The sequence below is a fragment of the Lichenostomus cassidix genome, chromosome 18 (assembly GCF_008360975.1).
Source record: "Lichenostomus cassidix isolate B80296 chromosome 18, HeHo_3.0, whole genome shotgun sequence".
Lineage (NCBI taxonomy): Eukaryota > Metazoa > Chordata > Aves > Passeriformes > Meliphagidae > Lichenostomus > Lichenostomus cassidix.
Genome location: NC_139498.1, coordinates 2,887,297 through 2,904,391, shown reverse-complemented (window position 1 = coordinate 2,904,391; position 17,095 = coordinate 2,887,297). Strand labels below are relative to the sequence as shown.

Sequence of the window (17,095 nt, the reverse complement as noted above, 5' to 3'; positions counted from 1 at the left end):
GTGTGGGGTACAGCAGGGGCTGGAGTGTGGGACAACTCAGGGATGGGCAGTACAGCGAGAGATACAGGGTGGGGTAAAGTAGGGGGATAGTGTGCGGTCGTGGGCTATGGGGTGAGGTGTGGCAGCGGTGTAGGGTATGTTATGGCACACAGCAGGGGGTGTGGGATGGCGAATGGGATGGAGGACGGGCATGGAACGGGAATGGGATGGGGAATGGGATATGGCATGGGGAATGGGGGATGTGAAATGGGGGTGGGATGGAGCGCAGGGGGCACGGGGGACACAGCGCGGTGCATCCCTCTTTCCCCCCGCGGGGCTCGCAGCTCTCCCGCTACTCGCAGCCCCGCACGGCCCGGACGCGGAGCGCGGCACAGCCCGGCTCGGAGCGGCTCCTCCCCGCGGGGCGGTGCGGGGCGGGCCGAGGCTGGCCGGGGCGGGCGCTGCCTTCCGGGAGCTGATAAAAGGCACGGCGGCCGCCGCTCCGCGCTTTCCCCGCGCCCGCGCCCGGCTCCGCCCGCTGCCCCGCTCGCCCCGCTCCCCGCGCCGCCGCCCATGGTGCTGCCCGGCCCGCCCGGCATGGCCCGCTCCGAGGAGGTGCACCGCCTCACCGAGAATGTCTACAAGGTGGGTCCGCAACAGGTGCCCGGCGCCTCGCCTCGGCCTTTTCCTGTTACCCGACTTGTTTTAACGATTGATTTTCCCCTCCGTCGCTCCCCTCTCCGGGACGCGCGGCGGCAGAGGGATGTGCCGGAGCCACCCCGGGATGTGCCCGGAGCCGGCCGGGCGGCAGTGGCTGCCGGGGCCACTCCAGCCGGTGCCCCGAGCCTTCCCCGGGCTCCTCCAGCCTTCCCGGGGGATCCGCCGGCACCGGGACACGCGTGGGAATGTCCGATCCCGGGGTGGGCAGCGCTGTCCCCGCATCACCCCGGAGCGGGGCAGCTCCGCGCCGCCGTCACTCGCCGCTCTGGCACAAGCTAGAGCCATCAGAGCCTTCCCCGTCTCTTGGAGTTCGGGAATCTCTCCGTTTTTCCTTTCTGCTCTGCTCCCGGTGTCCTGAGAAAATACAATAATTTATGTGGTTTAATTTCCCCCCGAAGGAAGCAGTTTCTGCTCTGCTGGGTCTTGAGACCGAGGCTAATAAAACTGCTGTAGCCTAGCATGTAACGCAGGATGTCGTTTGTTAAACTGGGAAGCTTGCACGATTTCCTGTGATTTAAGGGGTTGGATTGAGTTACCTGGGAGCACAGAGCAGGAAAGAAAAAAAAAGATAGAAGAATGTAGTACAAAAAGTACCGAGGTAGTGAAGTTCTGAAGTCTCGTTTTTGGAGATTGTGGGGTGTAACAGCTGTTCAGGCAGAGCTGTGGCACCCAAAATCTTGGCTACTCTGAATCTTGGTGATATTTGGCTGGGGTCTCTGGGGCTCCCTCCTTGGCAGCTCATGTACCCAAACTTGCCACCATGCAGGCTGTCCTTGGTTTTGGGCAGAGCTGGCACGGAAGGTGTTCTGGTGTTTGTGCGTTGGCACCACTTGGCCCGGAGCCGCCTGGGCAAACAGGGCGAGAGCCACTGGGGCTGGGGACAGGGGCTGGGAACAGCCTCTGCGGTGACTCAGTTGTTGTTTGAGGTGTGTTGTCCTCGAAGCACGGGGCTAATGACAGGTTTGGGGAGCAGGTCACCATCTCGCCGGGCACGGCCCTTCGGGAGCGCGCGGGGCAGTTTGTGTTGTCCCAGCAGCTGCGCTCGAGGGGAGCCCATCGGCCCAAGAGATGAGAGCTGAAGGGAGAGTGCTGGTCGGTCTTTTTTCTTGCCAGAGCTGGAGCCCTTGGCCTGGACAGCATCAGCTCCATCAGTGCCTGGCTGACCCAAAGGCAGAGGGTGCATGGGGTACCTTGGCACCAACAGCCAGAGATGGGCTCAGGAGGAGTTCACAGGTCTCCATCAGTTGGTGAACACTTCAGTTTCTTGGGATTTCAGTGGGAGCAGCCAGTTGTAGGGAATGAGAAGATGGAACTGGTGGAGATCTCATGGGTTTACCCAAAATCGGTGTCTTGGTGCTGGGAGCTGGAGGAGGATGGTCCTGACTCCATTTGTGTTCCCTGTGGCGAACAAAGTCTCCTCTGCAACCAACAATGCTTTTCTTGGCCTCTGGAGATGGGTGGCATGTGGTGCCTGCAAGAACCTGGCATGTCCCTGTTCCATTGAGGACTTCAGCCACCCCTGAGCCCAGTGTGACTGCTGGGGCCTCAGGGACTGGGATCTTCTGGATCTCCTTAAGCTTTGGAGTCTCTGAATCCAAAACCAGTCCCAGTGCTTCAATCCCCATTACCTGGGTATTTTTTTAGCCCTTGCTTTCCTGGCCCGTGCAGGACCCTGAACGCTGCTATGGGCAGGAGGAGACAACCCCCAGGAGGGTGGATGATGCCACTGAGCCCCAGCCCGTGGTGGCCCAGGGTGGGTGACTGACCCTCGCTTTGCCTCCCGCTGTGGCCGCTGTCTCACCGGGGTTTTGGCAGCAGCAGGACCGGGGCTGGGCAGGTTCCCCGCAGGATCTGCAGCAGGAGCAGCAGCTCCCCATGCCAGGCACCCTCTCCCGCGCAGGCTTTCCCGGGGCGTTCTGCTCGGGAAGCCCATTGTCATCGTTTTCCAGAAGCAGCGCTCACCCTCGGAGTGACTGTGCTAATGAGCTGGTGGAGGAGCTGTCAGCCGCCCCCGAGCCGATGCTGCCACTACAGGCAGCTGCCTACACACGGGGAGTAATTACAGAGGGAGACGGAGGCTGCTGGCACCTTCCGCCAACGTAATCCCACCTTCCCTGGTGCTGATTCACTCCCAGGACCCCGGAGTAGCGGCACAGCTGCCGGGCTGGGCTCTGCTGTGAGCCCCAGGGCTGGGTGTGAGGATGGGCAGCTCCCTCTGCTCCATCCCCGTTCCCCACTCATCCCTTGCTCCGGATTGTCTTTTTGCAGAAAGCAGGGACTGGCAATTCTTCCTTCCCCCGAAGACAGATCTGTCTCCTCCTGCCAGATAAGATTATTGCCGTTTACAGCCCAACCTCCATTTCATTTTAAAGCCATTTTTTCATGCGGAAGATGGGTTTGCAGTGGTGTGCGAGTCGCTCCGCGTTTGAAGAGGTGTTTGCTTTAACAGCACCCCGAACTCGAAGCTGAATTGTCGTGCAGAAACGTGGACAGAATTCCTGACGGTCCTTTGCTCCCCATCAGCTGTAATCGATGTTACTGTGGTATCACAGCCTCTGCCTCCTTATCTCCAGGTCCAGAGGGATGGGAGAGATCCTTCCTCAAGCGGTTCAGGAGGGAAATTGTGGCTGGTTTGGAGTATTTGGCAGGGGAGGGATGATGTGTGTGGCGGAGGAGGAAGGAGCCAGCCTGTGCCACCCCAAATTCCATGCCCTGTACTCCCTGCTGTCTCTGCTCCCTGCTTTGAGGCTTCCCACAGCCCAGACGTGGGAAATCTGTTGGCTGCAGCCCAGGGGCTCTGAGCATCCTGGTGCATCCCGGAGATCGGTGGCACCAAGGCTCCATGGTGGGCTCGGCTCTGGCACTGCCATGTGGCTCTGAGGTGGGAATGCTGCTCCATCCCCTTTGCCTGCAGACTGGGAGAGCATTCCTGGCCTCCCTGGAGATGGGACACCTGCAGACACGTGGATGAGGAGGTGCTATAAAGCAGCAGCTCCTGTCTTGCCAGAGGTGTCCCAAACCACTCCCGGTGCTGCCGCAGCTCCTGCCGGAGACATGCTGCTCCCTGGGATGGAGGTGGCTGCTGCCTTTGCCTTCAGTGCTTTGTTGTGCTGAGGCTGCTCGTGGTTAAGGTTTCAGTGGTGCTGCTCGTGTTGCAGGGCAAGGCACAGGGCAAACAGCTCCTGCTCCGAGCTCCTCTGGACAGAGTCTGGGGCCATCAAGCCCCTTGGTGACACATGTGTGGGGAGGGGACAGGGGGACTCTTCTGGAAGATCCCAACCCTGAGGATGGCCCTGCCTTCCAGGAGTGACCACTGGTGGGTACTGAGAGGTGTTCCCAGAGTGCCAGGGTGCTCCATGCCTTGTGTGGATCCTCATCCCAGTTCCCTTCAAACCCAGACCCCGATACAAAGATGTCCAGAGCTCTTGCCCTGAAACTTGAGTCCCTCATCCTCTGGCATGACAGCAAGGAGAAACTAAGTGCCTTTAGATGGGGGCTGTTTCTTTCCCTGATTTTGCCTGTCCATCTGGGCTCCTTCTTGACAGAAACTTGGCTCTTGAAACCCCCAGGGCTGCTCCTGATGGCGCCAGGCAGGACAAGCTGCTGATGGAGGAGGCAGCACTGGGCTTTGCTGGGCATTAAATATTGATACTGAAATGATGAAGGTGCTCCTGGAGCAGGGCTGACCCATTTAGAGACAAAACTTCTTAGAGCAGAGCTGCTCCTGCAGTGTGACAGTGGCAGTGGAGAGTCCCCTGGTGCTGCTCGTCATGGTCACCCAGGGAAGCTGTGGGTGCCAGGCTGGGCCCAGCTCCCTGTGCAGTGTCAGCTCTGCAGGGAGCTATAAAATCCTTAAGAAGATTGGAAAAGCCCTCTGGGACTATCAGATCCAACCATGCCCTCAGCACTGCCATTATCACCACTAAGCCACGTTCCCAAGTGCCACATCCATGTGGTTTTGGAGCTTTTCCAGGGATGGGTTTGGAACATCACCCTTCAGGTGCTGTGCAGGACTTTCCTGTGCAGCAGAAGCCCTGAGCCACCTCCACTTCCAGCTTGGGTAGGACAAAAACTTAGAATTTAGGAGCTGGACTTCCATGATCCTTGTGGGCTCCTTCCAACTCAGGATATTTTATTTTTTTCCATGATTTTAAACTTTTCCTTACGGGCTGATTCTTATGGGATTGGAGCATCCTGGCTGTAGCTGGAGCGTGCTCAGAGGGGAGAAAAGAGACTTGTTTTGTGTCGCCTCTTCCCCCACCGAGCAGGGCTGTGTCCTGGAGACCTTGTGCTTTGCATTAGTTTCATTTTTGGCAGCTGAATAAAGCCGTGCCAATCCCGGAGAGCTGAGTGGTATTACCCAGGGAATTCAGCTCAGTGGAACAAAGCAAAGCCCTTTCAACCCTTGGCTGCCAGGTTTTGTGTCTGTGTTTTTCTGAACTCTGCCCAGGCAGCCTGTGGAAGGCAAACAACTTGTGGGTGCTGCTGATGGGGGCAAAATCTGGGGAGAGTGAGATTTGCTTTCACTGCCACAATGTCGCTGAATATTTGCTTTGCTGTTGGTGTCCTGTAAACCTGGATTCAACCTCTCCTGTGGGGGGACAGCCCTGCCAGAGCCCCTTGTCCCCTGTGGAGGGGGAAGAACCCGTGTTGTGATGGGAGCAGCTCCAGCACACCCCTGGGTGTGAGGGGTGATGCTGTTGAGCCATTCCATGGCACAAATCTGCTCATTTTCCACTATTTCTCCTTGGCTAGATCTCAGCCTCTCACCTGGAGGGGGATGCAAAGGCTGTGGAGTCACCTTCCCTTCCCACCCTGGGAGTGAGAGGAAGGCTTGGAAAAGGCTATTTTTATCTCTGGAGTGAGGAGCCCTTTTCACCGCTCTCATCCTGCCAGGCTGTTTTTGTTGGAGGCTCCAGACAATGTTTTAAAAACATTCACTTTCAGCAAACTTCCTCCCGGGGGTTGTCGAATTTTATTTGGCCAGCACAGAGTCACCTTCCCGCTCCTCAGCCCGTCCATGAAACCCTTTGGGGGCATTTATCTCTTTATTTGTTGCTTTAAAATGTCTCTTGTGGCTCAGTGGGGAGCAAGACCTGCCCTGAGCAGTGCCAGGGTTGGGCTGTGCTTTGATTCCCTCTGGTTTGGGGACGATGTGCTGAATTTGGGATGATGCTTTGTCTGGGGATCCTGTTCCATCATTAATTCCCGCAGTTTCATGCTCAGGACGATGTGTTTACACGGGCACTGCTGAGAAAATCACACTATTTACATATCCCTGTGCACATCCACGTACACAAACACTGCTCTGAACCTTCAAACCGCCAAAAAAAAATCTCCTCCCTGCAGAAATTCTGCCAACATTTCTGCTGCTCAAATATTGTTCAGCCTCAGAGTGCTCAGGCTGAGCTTGAGCGTGGTGGAGGCTGTAGCTGGGGATCTGCCAGAATTGGGGATGTGTCTGTGTCTCTGTCCCTGCTGTGGGCAGGGGGAATTGTCCCTGTCCCTGCTGTGGGCAGGGGGAATTGTCCCTGTCCCTGCCATGGGCAGTGATCCCACACTTCCAGCCTCTCTGTGGGATAACCCAGGGAGATTTTTGACTGGAGTTAAACGTGATGTGGGCAGGATGGAGCAATCCTTGTCAGTGGTAATTAACTCCTGTGCAATTCTCTCCTACACGTTGGAGAGCACCTGGCTTGTTGCTACAGGTTCATTTTCTCCTTTCAAGCTGAGCACATCCACCAAACTGCTCTGAGCTGCCCCAAAACAGCTTCCAGGGGCTCGGAGATGTTGGCCTGCAGCCTTAATTAGCAGGGCAGCTCCTCGTTAGCCTCGTCAATCATCTTCTGCCCTTTGCAGTTGTAGCTGGTGCTGTGAGGACCTGGGAGCTGCTGGGGACAGGCTTTGGGGACATTGCAGCCATGCTCAGCCTGCTGCTCCCACCAGCTGTGTGCTCCTGGGAGGATTAATGGGATTTTCTCCTGAAATACCAGCGCTGGGGGGATGCCACCACTCTGATGGGTGACCCACACAGAGTGCTGCTCCCAGAGACCCAAAAAGGGCTGTTTGGAGCCGGGAAGGCTCCAGCTGAGCCCTGCATACGTGTGGAGAAAATTCAGCTGTCAGACTCAAGGGCCAGGCAGCAGGAACTGGGATAAAAATGCCTCAGGCAGAAAATGAGCTTTATAGTGTTTGGCCAGCCTCAGATGAGGTGACAGATGCTTAATCAGCTTATTCCCCGTAAGTGTCTGCCTGTCTTCCCTCCCCTGCCCGGGATGGGACACTGCCAGCAGCCTGGGGGTGCAGAGCCCCCACTCCCCATGGGAATGCCTGTGGTGCATCCCTGCTCAGGGGCATTCAGGCACTGAACTCTGTTTTCTGGTGACACCTTGGTGGGAGGATGTCCCCGAGGTGGGGCAGGGGATTGGGACCAGCTCTGGGGCTGGAACTGGGCTGGATCCAGAGGATTCCCAGGAGAGAAGGGAGGTTGTGCCTCTCCCAGGATTGGTGTCGGGGTGAGGGCCCTGGCACGGAGGGCTGTGGCTGCAGGGCTGAGCACACAAAGAGCCCTTCTTCTCCTTGATCCGATTATTCCTTCCCCCATCTTAACTAAGGACCTTGGAGCGAGGCAGGAAAAGCTCAGACGGTGCTGCCCATGTTCACCCTGACCCTTTCTGGGCAGGTGGGAAGATCCCCCCGAGCTCTGAGGGACCCAGGTGGAATTCCTGGCATGTGGCTTCAGCCGTGGCTGGCACAGCTCAGTGCTGGTGGCTTCGCTCTGCCTCACTCCTGGGTGCACATTTGGAGTTCTGCTCTTCAGCCTTCCCTGCTTGTCCGTGCTGGTTCTGCTCTCCATGGCCATCCTGGGAGTGGGACATCACCTGCCACCCTCCCTCACTCCTTGGGACACCTCCCTGCTTGGTCTGAGGGCTGGTGCTGCCCCAAACAGCCACTTATGGTTGTTATTATGGTTATTTTTGCCATATCTGATAACTTTCTGATTGGAGCATTCACTTTCCTCTCCTGGGGAAGGATTTTGTGCCAGGGCACTGCAGAGTCTCCTCATTCTTGTCCCTCTTGGTGCTCAAACCCAGCTTGGTCTTAATAAAGATGCAGGATGAGGGAGGATCTTCCAGGGAGCTGGGAGGATTTTTTTGCTCTGTTTTTTGTGTTTATCAGCACAGAGTTGAGCATGGAGCTGTTCAATCCACTTCCCATCATCCCTGCTAATCCCAGCGATGTTCTCTTCCCTTTAGACGATCATGGAGCAGTTCAATCCCAGCCTCAGGAATTTCATTTCTATGGGGAAGACCTATGAAAAAGCCTTAGCAAGTAAGTGACATTGCACTGCTGGGATGGTTGGTGCTGGAATGCTGGGGGCTGCCAGGCTTGGGAGGGGGAAAGCTGGAAAACCTTTGTTTTTTGTTGAAAATATTTGGGGTTTTGTTGGAAAGTTCTTTGTTCCCGTGGGGAGGGAACTGGCAGGATGGTTCTTGGACCATGTTGGGATGTGGAGGTGGGAGGGATTCCAGGGAGAACACGTTGGGAGGCAGCAGGATAACAAAACACATCTCCAAACAGTTCATCTTTAAATGTTTGTTTAAAATATTGAGACTGGAGATTTTAAGCTCTGTTTAAAGAGGTGTTATTGAAATGTTTAAACTGCCCAGAAGAATGAAGAGAAGGAAAAAGCCCAAAAGTCTTGATGACAGCTCTTGATTGGGAGTGGAGGACCCTATTGGGAGCCATTAGGGAGGTGTAGATTTAAATGATCAAAAGGAAGCTAGGAATTGATTAAACCCCAGAATGGACTATTTTGACTTGAACTGGCTTTCTGCACTGCCTGGGCCCTCCTCAGCTGGGTTTAGGGGAGGTTTAAGCTTTACTCGACCCAGAATTTTGTTTTTCCAGTGAGGCCTCCACTCCCTTCAGAGCTACACACATCTCCTGGATTTTATTTTTCAATAATCCCAGTGCAAATGCCCGTGGGGGAGAGTCTCTCATCATCTTCAGCCAGCGGGGGAAAAATACTTTGGCATCTCATGTTCTCCAGTGCCAGGCTTTGGGATCTGACCTTTGGGAAGGATCGCTGCTCCCACTCCCTGCCTGGAGCACATTTTCATTCCCACAAGTCACACGAGGCTCCAGGCTGTTTCCATGAGGATTCTTTCATCCCTCCCCCTGTTCCCAGGTGCTGTTGCTGCCCTGGACGCTGCGTCCTGCCAGCGCTGGGCACTGGTTTGAACTGGGATTTAATGGATCACCCAGCCGTGACAGGGCGAGTGCCTGTCTGCCCTGGTCCAGTGGGCAGGGACTGGGGACTCTGATCCCCAGGGAAAGGGCACTGGGCACCCTCAGGAGCAGCAGCCTTTCCAGAAATTCCTAGGGATGCCAACAGAGTGGGGGTTCATGATTTAGGGGTGATTTTCCCTGCTGGTTCCCTCCTGGCAGCAGGGAAGGGGGCAGAAGCAGACTGACAGGGATTCCCCTTGGGACTGCATTTTTTATTTATTCTTCTGAAATATTCTGCTGATAACTCAGATTTAATTACCCGGGAGCTGCATCTGTTTATCCCGTGCTGTCCTATCCCACCAACCATGGCGTTTGGGATAACCCGTGTGATCACTGGGTTGGTGTTTTTCCCACATCCCTGCTGTGAAAACGCTTTGGAGCCAAAGATCTTCCTGTAATTTTTTAACTTGGCTTGGGTCATCCTTCCCCTCGAATCCCCAAGCTGGGGGGCAGCTGGAGGAAGTGCCAAACCCAAGAGCCAAAGCAGAGGCAGCGTTGGAAGGTTGGAGCTGGGGCTGTACAGCGTGTTCTGTGATTAGAGGAAACCCCCTGCTTATCTGATTAGAGTCAAGTGTGTAGCTGGAATGTCAACAAACAAGGCTGAACTATAATGAAAGTCTGTGATATTCAATTATTCCGCAGTGATTTCTCTGAGCAGCATTAGCAGCCTGATGCTTGCACTGCAATGCAAACCACCACACTCCTGCACGTACCTTTTTTAATCCTAAATTACCCTGTAATCTCACTGCTCCAGCTTTCTGTGCTCCCTTTTCCTCTGTTTGTTGTATGGTCCCTCCCCGTGGGGCTAAGCCCTTTGAGGTAATACCTATTTTAGTGTCTAACATCTCCTCAGTTCCCCAGAAGTTCCAACAGCCATTAAGGAGAATTTAACCTCCATTTTTGGATGCTTTTTAGGTATGACATACGCAGCAAAAGGGTACTTTGATGCTCTGGTGAAGATGGGAGAGTTGGCCAGTGAAAGCCAAGGATCGAAAGAATTGGGTAAGTCCCCAGTTTGCTGCTAAATGGAGTTGCAGATTCCCAGCCCAGGAATGAAACAGATCTTTGGTGTTGCTGGGGAGAACAAGCTCAGTGTGGAGCTGATCCTGCCTCGTCTCAGTGGTAGAAGTGTCTCTGTATTTACTGTGAATGTAGTTTGAAAAGCCCCCTGATATTCTCAGTGTCAGGAGTTTGGCTCGTGGTGTTTTGGAGAGCAGCTTTGTGGTGGCTTTGTCTGCCTTTGCAGAGGAGAAGCTGGGGCATTGCTGCCCATCAGAGGCCTCTGGAAGGGAAGGGGAGAGGAGAAATGTGGGGAAGGGGCAGTGTTGGCTGCACTGGGGCAGGGGCTGTGCTGGTGGAGGTCACCCTGTGAGTGCTGGGGCTGGGATTGTACCCTGGGTGCAGCAGCTCTGCCCTGCTGGAGCCTCCCTGTGCCCGCTGCTGGTGGCTTGTGTTTGCTCAATCGATGGCAAACGTCACGAGCTGTGACGCTCGGTGCCTCCTTTCCCTTTCTCACACTTATTTCTCCAGCAAATCCTTTGGGAGCTGCTTTTCCCATCTCCCCATTGCCCAGACATGGCTCCTGTGTTCTCCCTCCTCGCAGCCATGGTTTGAGGTGACCCTCCCAGCTCTCCCCATGCTTCCAGGTGACTCTCCCAGCTCCCCCTGGGATGCTGCAGCCTTGTTAAGGCTCTCCGAGTGAGATGGGCTTTGGTCTCGTTGCTTGTGCAGTCCCAGGTGAACCTCCCTCCTCCTCCTTCTCCTCCTCCTCCTTCTCCTCCTCCTCCCCATGCCTCCTGCAGCTCTGGCTCAGCAGCGATGGCAAAGTGCTCATTAAAGCATCTCTCCGGGGCAGGCAATTAACAGAGAGGTTGAGCTGAAACGACTCTAAAGGCTGAAGGAATTGGGGAGCAGCCCCTGGGCTCTGGATTTGGTGTCAGACCCCGCTCCCCCCAGCCCTGCTGCTGCCTTGGAATTGTGCTGGGAAAGCAGTAAGTGTCTATGGAAACCGAGTCGTGGATTAAAGCTGCCTGGAGCAATCTGCTTCTGTTTAATAAATAAAACAAAGAGCCCTGTGTGCGACGCGGTGGCTGCGAGGGCTGTGCAGAGCCTGCAAGGAGCTGTCTCTCTGGGGCTGAGGGACACCCCAGCTCTGCCCTCCTGGAAGTTTGGGGCAGCCTTATCTGGGGGAAGGAGCTTGAGGCATCCCCACCCTGCCAGCCCTTCAGAGCAGCTCCATGTTTGCTCACACTTAAAACCTGGATTTGGGGACTTCTGGTCCTGGTTCCTCACAGCAGGACAAGGGTTTGATATTCTTAATGCCATCTCCCCATGTGTGGCTCAAGCATTTTGGGGTTTAAAATGTTTCCAAATCTCTGCTCCTTCCCCCCTTGGTGTGGACACATCCCAGGGAGGCTCCTGGCAGATCCGGCTGCTCCTCAGCCTCGTGCTCTGTTGATCCTGCTGATATTTGCCGTGGCAGCTGCGCCGAGCAGGAGAAAGTTGAGATAAAATTTCTGGCTGCAGCTCAGTGGAGCTGATAACAGCTGGGACACAACCCCCTCCTAGCAGATGTGTAAACAGCAGCTGAGAAATGTTCTGCATCGGGGCTGTGCTCCCGAAGGTGCAGCTTTTCCTGGGAACACCTTTGCCTTATCACTCCCTGGGCTGGGAATGCTGATAGTGCCGGAAAGGAGCTCTGGGTTGTTTCATAGGATTGCAGACTGGTTTGGGCTGGAAGGGACCTTAAAGCCCATCCAGTGCCACCCCTGCCAGGGACAGAGCACCTTCCACCATCCCAGGTTGCTCCAAGCCCTGTCCAACCTGGTCTGAGACACTTCCAGGGATGGGGAATTCATTTTAGAATGGTAAACAGGGATTTGCTTAAGTGCTGCTTCCATTAATGTTGTGCCCCACAGCTCCCTCCCTGAGTGGGGTTTTCTTCCAGGAGTTATAGGGAAAATGGCTTCAAGGTATCAGGCAGGACCAGGGGATGCTCCAAGTCAGGATTGCAGCTCATGTTTCCAGCTTCCATGGAAAAAAACATCTGAGATACTACTTTTTCCTCCAAAACCCTTTCTTTCCTGAGCCTGGATGCTTTCCTGATGTCCTTTCTGGGACAGAATGTGTCCCAACCCCTCTGATGGCAGCAGTGCTGCAGGTTTGTCTCGTGGAACACAGAGTGCTCTGGAGCACTGCTCTGAGCCCAGGTCCTGGCTGTCCATGGGGCTGCTTAGCACTGTGCATTTTTTCTAAATTCCCCATCAGATTTTAGGAACTGTGTGTAGACGGGATAATCCCGTGTGGGAATGGAAAAGTGGCAATAATAACGTGCTTGAGCTGTAATCGGCTCTGGGGGTTGAGTTTTCAGGTGCAAGTGTCTGGTGGGGCCCGTCTGAACCTCACTGCTGAGCTTTGGGGTGTGCAAAGTCTGGGCTTTGGGGTGTTCTTCAGCACACTGATGCTCTGAGCAGGTCCAGGGTGGAGCTGTCAGTTGTCCCGGAGCAGCACCAGAGTCGCTTTGCTCTGTGCAATTCCCTGCTGGCCAGTCCCTGGCATTTGGGATCAGATCTGTGCCCAAAAGACCCCCTTGAACCAGGTTTCTCAGGCTGTTCTTCACCTCCTCGGTGGTTGTGGCAGTGACTTTAGGGAAGATGAGCTGGTGTGAGGAGCACATGTCTGACCGGGGGAGGTTTGTTCCCAGCTCCATCCTGCAATGGTTTGTAGCCCCTGCCAAGAAGCTCCAGCCTCATGCAAGAGTCCTCAGGTGACTTTGGCTCTTGTCCAGCTCCTGCTTAGGTCCCTTGGATGCAGCTCAAAATGTCGTTTCTTTTGTCCTTCTGGAAAACTAGGCCATGACAAAGTCATGGAAAGGGGTTTTCTTCTCCTGGTGAGCGGAGCTGGAGACATTTCCCCCGGGATGCTCTGCTGAGCAGCACCTGCAGGGAACACCCCCAGGGCTGGAGGTGGGTTTTGCTCAGCAGTTGTTTCTGGAAGGTCCCTTGAATGAGTGAAGCTGCTCTGGGTGACACATGAGGCTGTGAAAGGGCAGCACAGGCAGTAATTACTCGTCCATTGTTGAGCTGAAAGGAACCCCTGGCACATAATGGCTTTTTATTTTCATAATAAAATCAGGACCAGTGGCACCTTCAGGCTTGGATGGGAAGAGATTTTGCAGCTCATCCAGTTCCACACCCAGCCATGGGCAGGGACACTTTCCATTATCCCAGCTTGTTCCAAGCCCCATCCAGCCTGGTATTAGACATTTCCAAGGATGGGGCATCCCTGAGTTCCTGCTCTCTGCTGCAGCTCCAGGTTTGTCCCAGCTCCCGGCAGTTCTGAGGCTTTGTGCTGCACCGGATCCTCTGGAACAGGGATTAATCTGTTAATTGGATTTGTGGTTGTTTTGGGTAGATGCTTCCTGCAGCAGCAGAGATGCAGATATAGATCCCACGGGTGCCAAAGGTCGGCGTGGTGCTCCGAGTGGGATCAGGGACTGCTGGAGCTGGCAGTGCCTGTGTGTGTTTTGGGACCAGCAGAGCTGCTGGTGTCCACTGGGAACCAGTCAGAGCAGTGCCCAGGATGACACAGAATTCCAGGAAATATTTTCCTGTGTTGTGTGGTGGAGTGTCCCTGCAGTGAGGTCCCTCTGCTGTGGAGGTGGGATCTGAGATCCATGATGGGATGTGAGATCTTTTGGCATGATCCTTTAAATTTTGGCTTAACAATGCACCTAACGCCTTGTGGGTGACAACTTTGTGCTGGTTGAAGGAAGGAAGCTGCAGGAATGGGTTTGCTAAGGGTGCAGAAATAAAAGACAGTCCTCTCAAAACCTTCTGCTGCCTCAGGATGGGGCGTTTCTGCTGACTTCATCCCTCCCATGAGAGCAGACGGCTTAGGCTTGTTCTCACCAACCTGTGTTTGGGACGTGCTGGTGGAGGGTTGTAAATGAGCATCTGTGAGGGCCATGTGGCCTGGCTGGGGCTCCCAACGTGTGGCAGATGTGTGTAACGTCTGGGTTTCACCTTCCCTGGTGCTGGTGACAACTTCCAGGATTCCCACCTGCTGTGTGCCCGGCACTGTGCCTGGGAAGGATCCTGCAGGGATGCTCCATCCTTTTGGGGGAATGGAGGGGTCCTGTGTGTGTCCATGGGCTGGTTTTTGCCATCCATCAGTGATGGGATGAGCTTGGCATGTTTGAGGAAGGGTTTTGAGGGGGTTTGTGGCCAGCTCCAGGTCCTGGAGGTGTTTGCTTCCCTTCTGGAACTGCCGGCGGCATGCCGGAGGAATTGGATCATGTAGGGCCAGGCTGGGCAGTGGGAGGGTGTGTTCTCCTGTGCTAATTAACCCAATGCCACCAGTTCAGCTCCTGCCAGAGCACTTGGGCACTGGGGACTCGCTGCTCTGTGCATCTCAGTACAGATCCAGGGTTGATCCATGCAGGGGGGCTGTGGAGAGCACGGAGCATCCTGGTCTCTGATGTATCCCTACTGAAATTGTCAGTGGCAAGTGCCCAGCCTGAGGGAGCTGGGAACTGAGAACCCAAGCCTTGGGAACTTCTGCTTTTCCCTTTACCTGGTCTCTTAATAAAGTAATGAAAAATGGCTCGAGCTGTGCCAGGCAGGGCTGGAGCAGGGGCTGGAGCAGCGCTGAGCTCGTAGCGCTGACGAGTCGCTGATGAATTATCAGCACATCACCCAGTCCTCTAGGGCTGGCAGCAGCGAAACCGTTGTGGAGAGGAAAGAGATGAGTCAGCGTGGAGAAGCTGATTGTTTCCCCACACTCGTCTCCTTCCCGCTGCACACGGATCTTCCCCGCTGTCACATGGAGTGTCGGCACTCCTGGAGGCAGAGCCCTGTCCTGGTGAGGCTCTGGGCTGGCAGTGCTGCTGGGTGCTGGGGCTGGGAGCCTGGGTCACCATGGGCTGCTGTGAGGGGAGAGAAAAACCACTGCAGAAGTTTTCAGTGGAGTTTTCAATTGGAAAAGCCCTCGAGATCACTGAGCCCAGCCGTTGACCCGAGTCCACCACTAAACCGTGTCTCCAGGTGCCACATGTACTTACACTTGCTTTTGCCTTAAATCTGGCTGCATCAGATCTCCAGCACCGAGGTGTTGTGTGAGCAGGGCTATTGCTGGTTGGTTTTTAGGGGATGTGCCCAAGCCCTGACCCTAGGAGCTGGGACAGCCACGATGCTGTGGCTGGTAGGAGATGGTCCCCTGGCCACTGGCCACTGTCTCCTTCTGCCCTTGCAAGACAGCCTGGGCTGCTCCAGCCCTGCACAAGCATCAACATGTTCAGTCTCTGAGCAATTTTTGGTAAAAAAAACCTGTGAGCAAGTTGGTATTTTTATATAAAAATGGCTCGTATCTTGCTTGTGAATGGGGAAAAAAGAACTTGTAGTCTGACAGCACCAAAGCAAACCCCTGAGAGCTGGGTTCCCACTGCTTCACCTTCTGGAGGGGCATCTGGCTGCCGTGGTGCCAGCAGGGATGGGAGGGATGTGGAACAACCTGTTTGCCTATTGTGGGCTGGGTGTGGAAGGGAAGGGCCCACAATAGCTCCTATAGTTCTTCTCCCAGAACGATACTGTGAGTCAGCCGTAAACAGCAGCTCCTCCTCCCCGTGTGCTCGGCAGCCTGCAGCGAAGGGTGAACCCCCAGCTCTGCCTACTGCCCTTCCCCGGCTCTATTTGCACCTCTGGGTGTAGGTGAGATTCTTCACCCGGGGGTTCTTCACCTGTAGGATGTGTGTTTTGGCAGCTGGGCACGGTGAGCTGAGCTGCTGTCCTGCTGCACGGTGCGAGTTCAGGTGTTGCACTCACAAAATCCCTCTGGCAGCTGATGCAAAACGCCCCTGGCGTGGGTGGCTGTGCTGCTGCCAGGGTGTGTGCCCTGTGCTGTGGTCCCAGCCCTGCCCTGAGCTCTGTGGGGTGGTCCCCCCACCATTTCACGGTGGTACCCCTGGCACGGCGCCACGGATTCTCTTCCAAGCCAGATTTTGGAGTATTTAGGCTTTCCAGCTCCCTCAGTCACAGTTTAGCTTCCCCCCTGCAGCTCTGGGTTGGGTTTGGGGTGAGATGTCTGTTGAAGTGTCTCATGGTCTGTAGGTTTTTGTGAAGCAGCTCACAGCATGCAGGTATCAGGGTGTCAGAGGTGCTCTGTGGGAATTCACACCGTGCTGCTGCTGTTTTTAGGGGATTTACTTCAGATCCTGCTGGGGTCCCAGAGGCCACGGGAAGCCTGGAGCTGGTTCCTTTGGAGGCAGCTGTGGAGAGGCTCTGGAGGAAGCTCATGAGGCTCCAGGCAGGCGTCCAGCTGCCTTCCTGGCTGCTCTGGGGGCTCACCTTGGGCTCGTGGTGGTGGGCTGAGCACAGGGGGACAGCAGGGTCCCCTCACCAGGCTGGGACACAGGGCTGCTGAGCTGTGGGAAAGGCTCCGTGCGCTGCTGGCTTTGATGTGGGGCTGGAACGCCCCGATAGGAGCCGAGGGGGGGTAGTGGGGGAGAAAGTCGAACCCAAAAGATGAGTATCAGTGTTGAGAGACACACCACGAGCCACCCTGGCTGCTGGGAATGAGCCAATTCCCTGGGAGAGGAATGCCAGGAGAGGGGCAGAGCCCTCTTGTCCCAGTGCAGGGGTACTCAGGGCTGGATTTGGGGGTGTGGATGTTATTCCTCCCCACTCTCAGGTGGGTCAGGAGCTCGGTAACAGTGGCCAGAGTCCCCAGCCAGCCCCGTGCTGGTGCTCCTGGGATTTCCACTCCAGCCAAACGGGAAGGGAGAGGGACAGGGGGTGGTGCAAGCTTTGGGAATAATGAGAGAGCCAGCCTTGCATCGATACCCCTGACAAAGCCACCTCAGCGTGACGCCAGAGCCTCCTTGCAGTGGGAATTCTTGCACTTCCCACCATTGAGCTGTCGCAGCCCCAGCAGGAGTGATTTCCTGGCAATCCTGCGGTGGTGACCCCTTGCCTGGACCTCCCTGCTCACGTGTGACATTGCAGACGTGTGTGGTGGCCGGGTGTGAGTGCTCTGCCTGGCTCAGCACCTGGAGAACCGGCTGGAAAAGTCACAGCCCGCTCGGTGGCCGTGGAAATCTCAGTTTCCT

The 17,095-nt window shown here is 55.5% G+C and overlaps 1 protein-coding gene across 8 annotated transcripts in view; it reads left to right on the top strand.

Annotated features, from left to right (window-relative positions):
* The first annotated feature begins 465 nt into the window (after positions 1 to 465).
* BAIAP2 (BAR/IMD domain containing adaptor protein 2) overlaps positions 466 to 17,095 on the top strand; it is a 39,592-nt gene continuing 22,962 nt past the window's right edge. For 6 of the 8 annotated variants that reach the window (XM_085077454.1, XM_085077453.1, XM_085077450.1 and 3 more), the window contains exons 1-3: positions 466 to 624; positions 7,956 to 8,031; positions 9,907 to 9,993. In XM_085077454.1, coding sequence (XP_084933580.1) covers positions 553 to 624; positions 7,956 to 8,031; positions 9,907 to 9,993 — 235 coding nt within the window. In that variant the 5' untranslated portion in view covers positions 466 to 552. The remainder of the gene's footprint in view (positions 625 to 7,955; positions 8,032 to 9,906; positions 9,994 to 17,095) is intronic. The other 2 variants (XM_085077456.1, XM_085077455.1) reach the window with 1 other exon arrangement.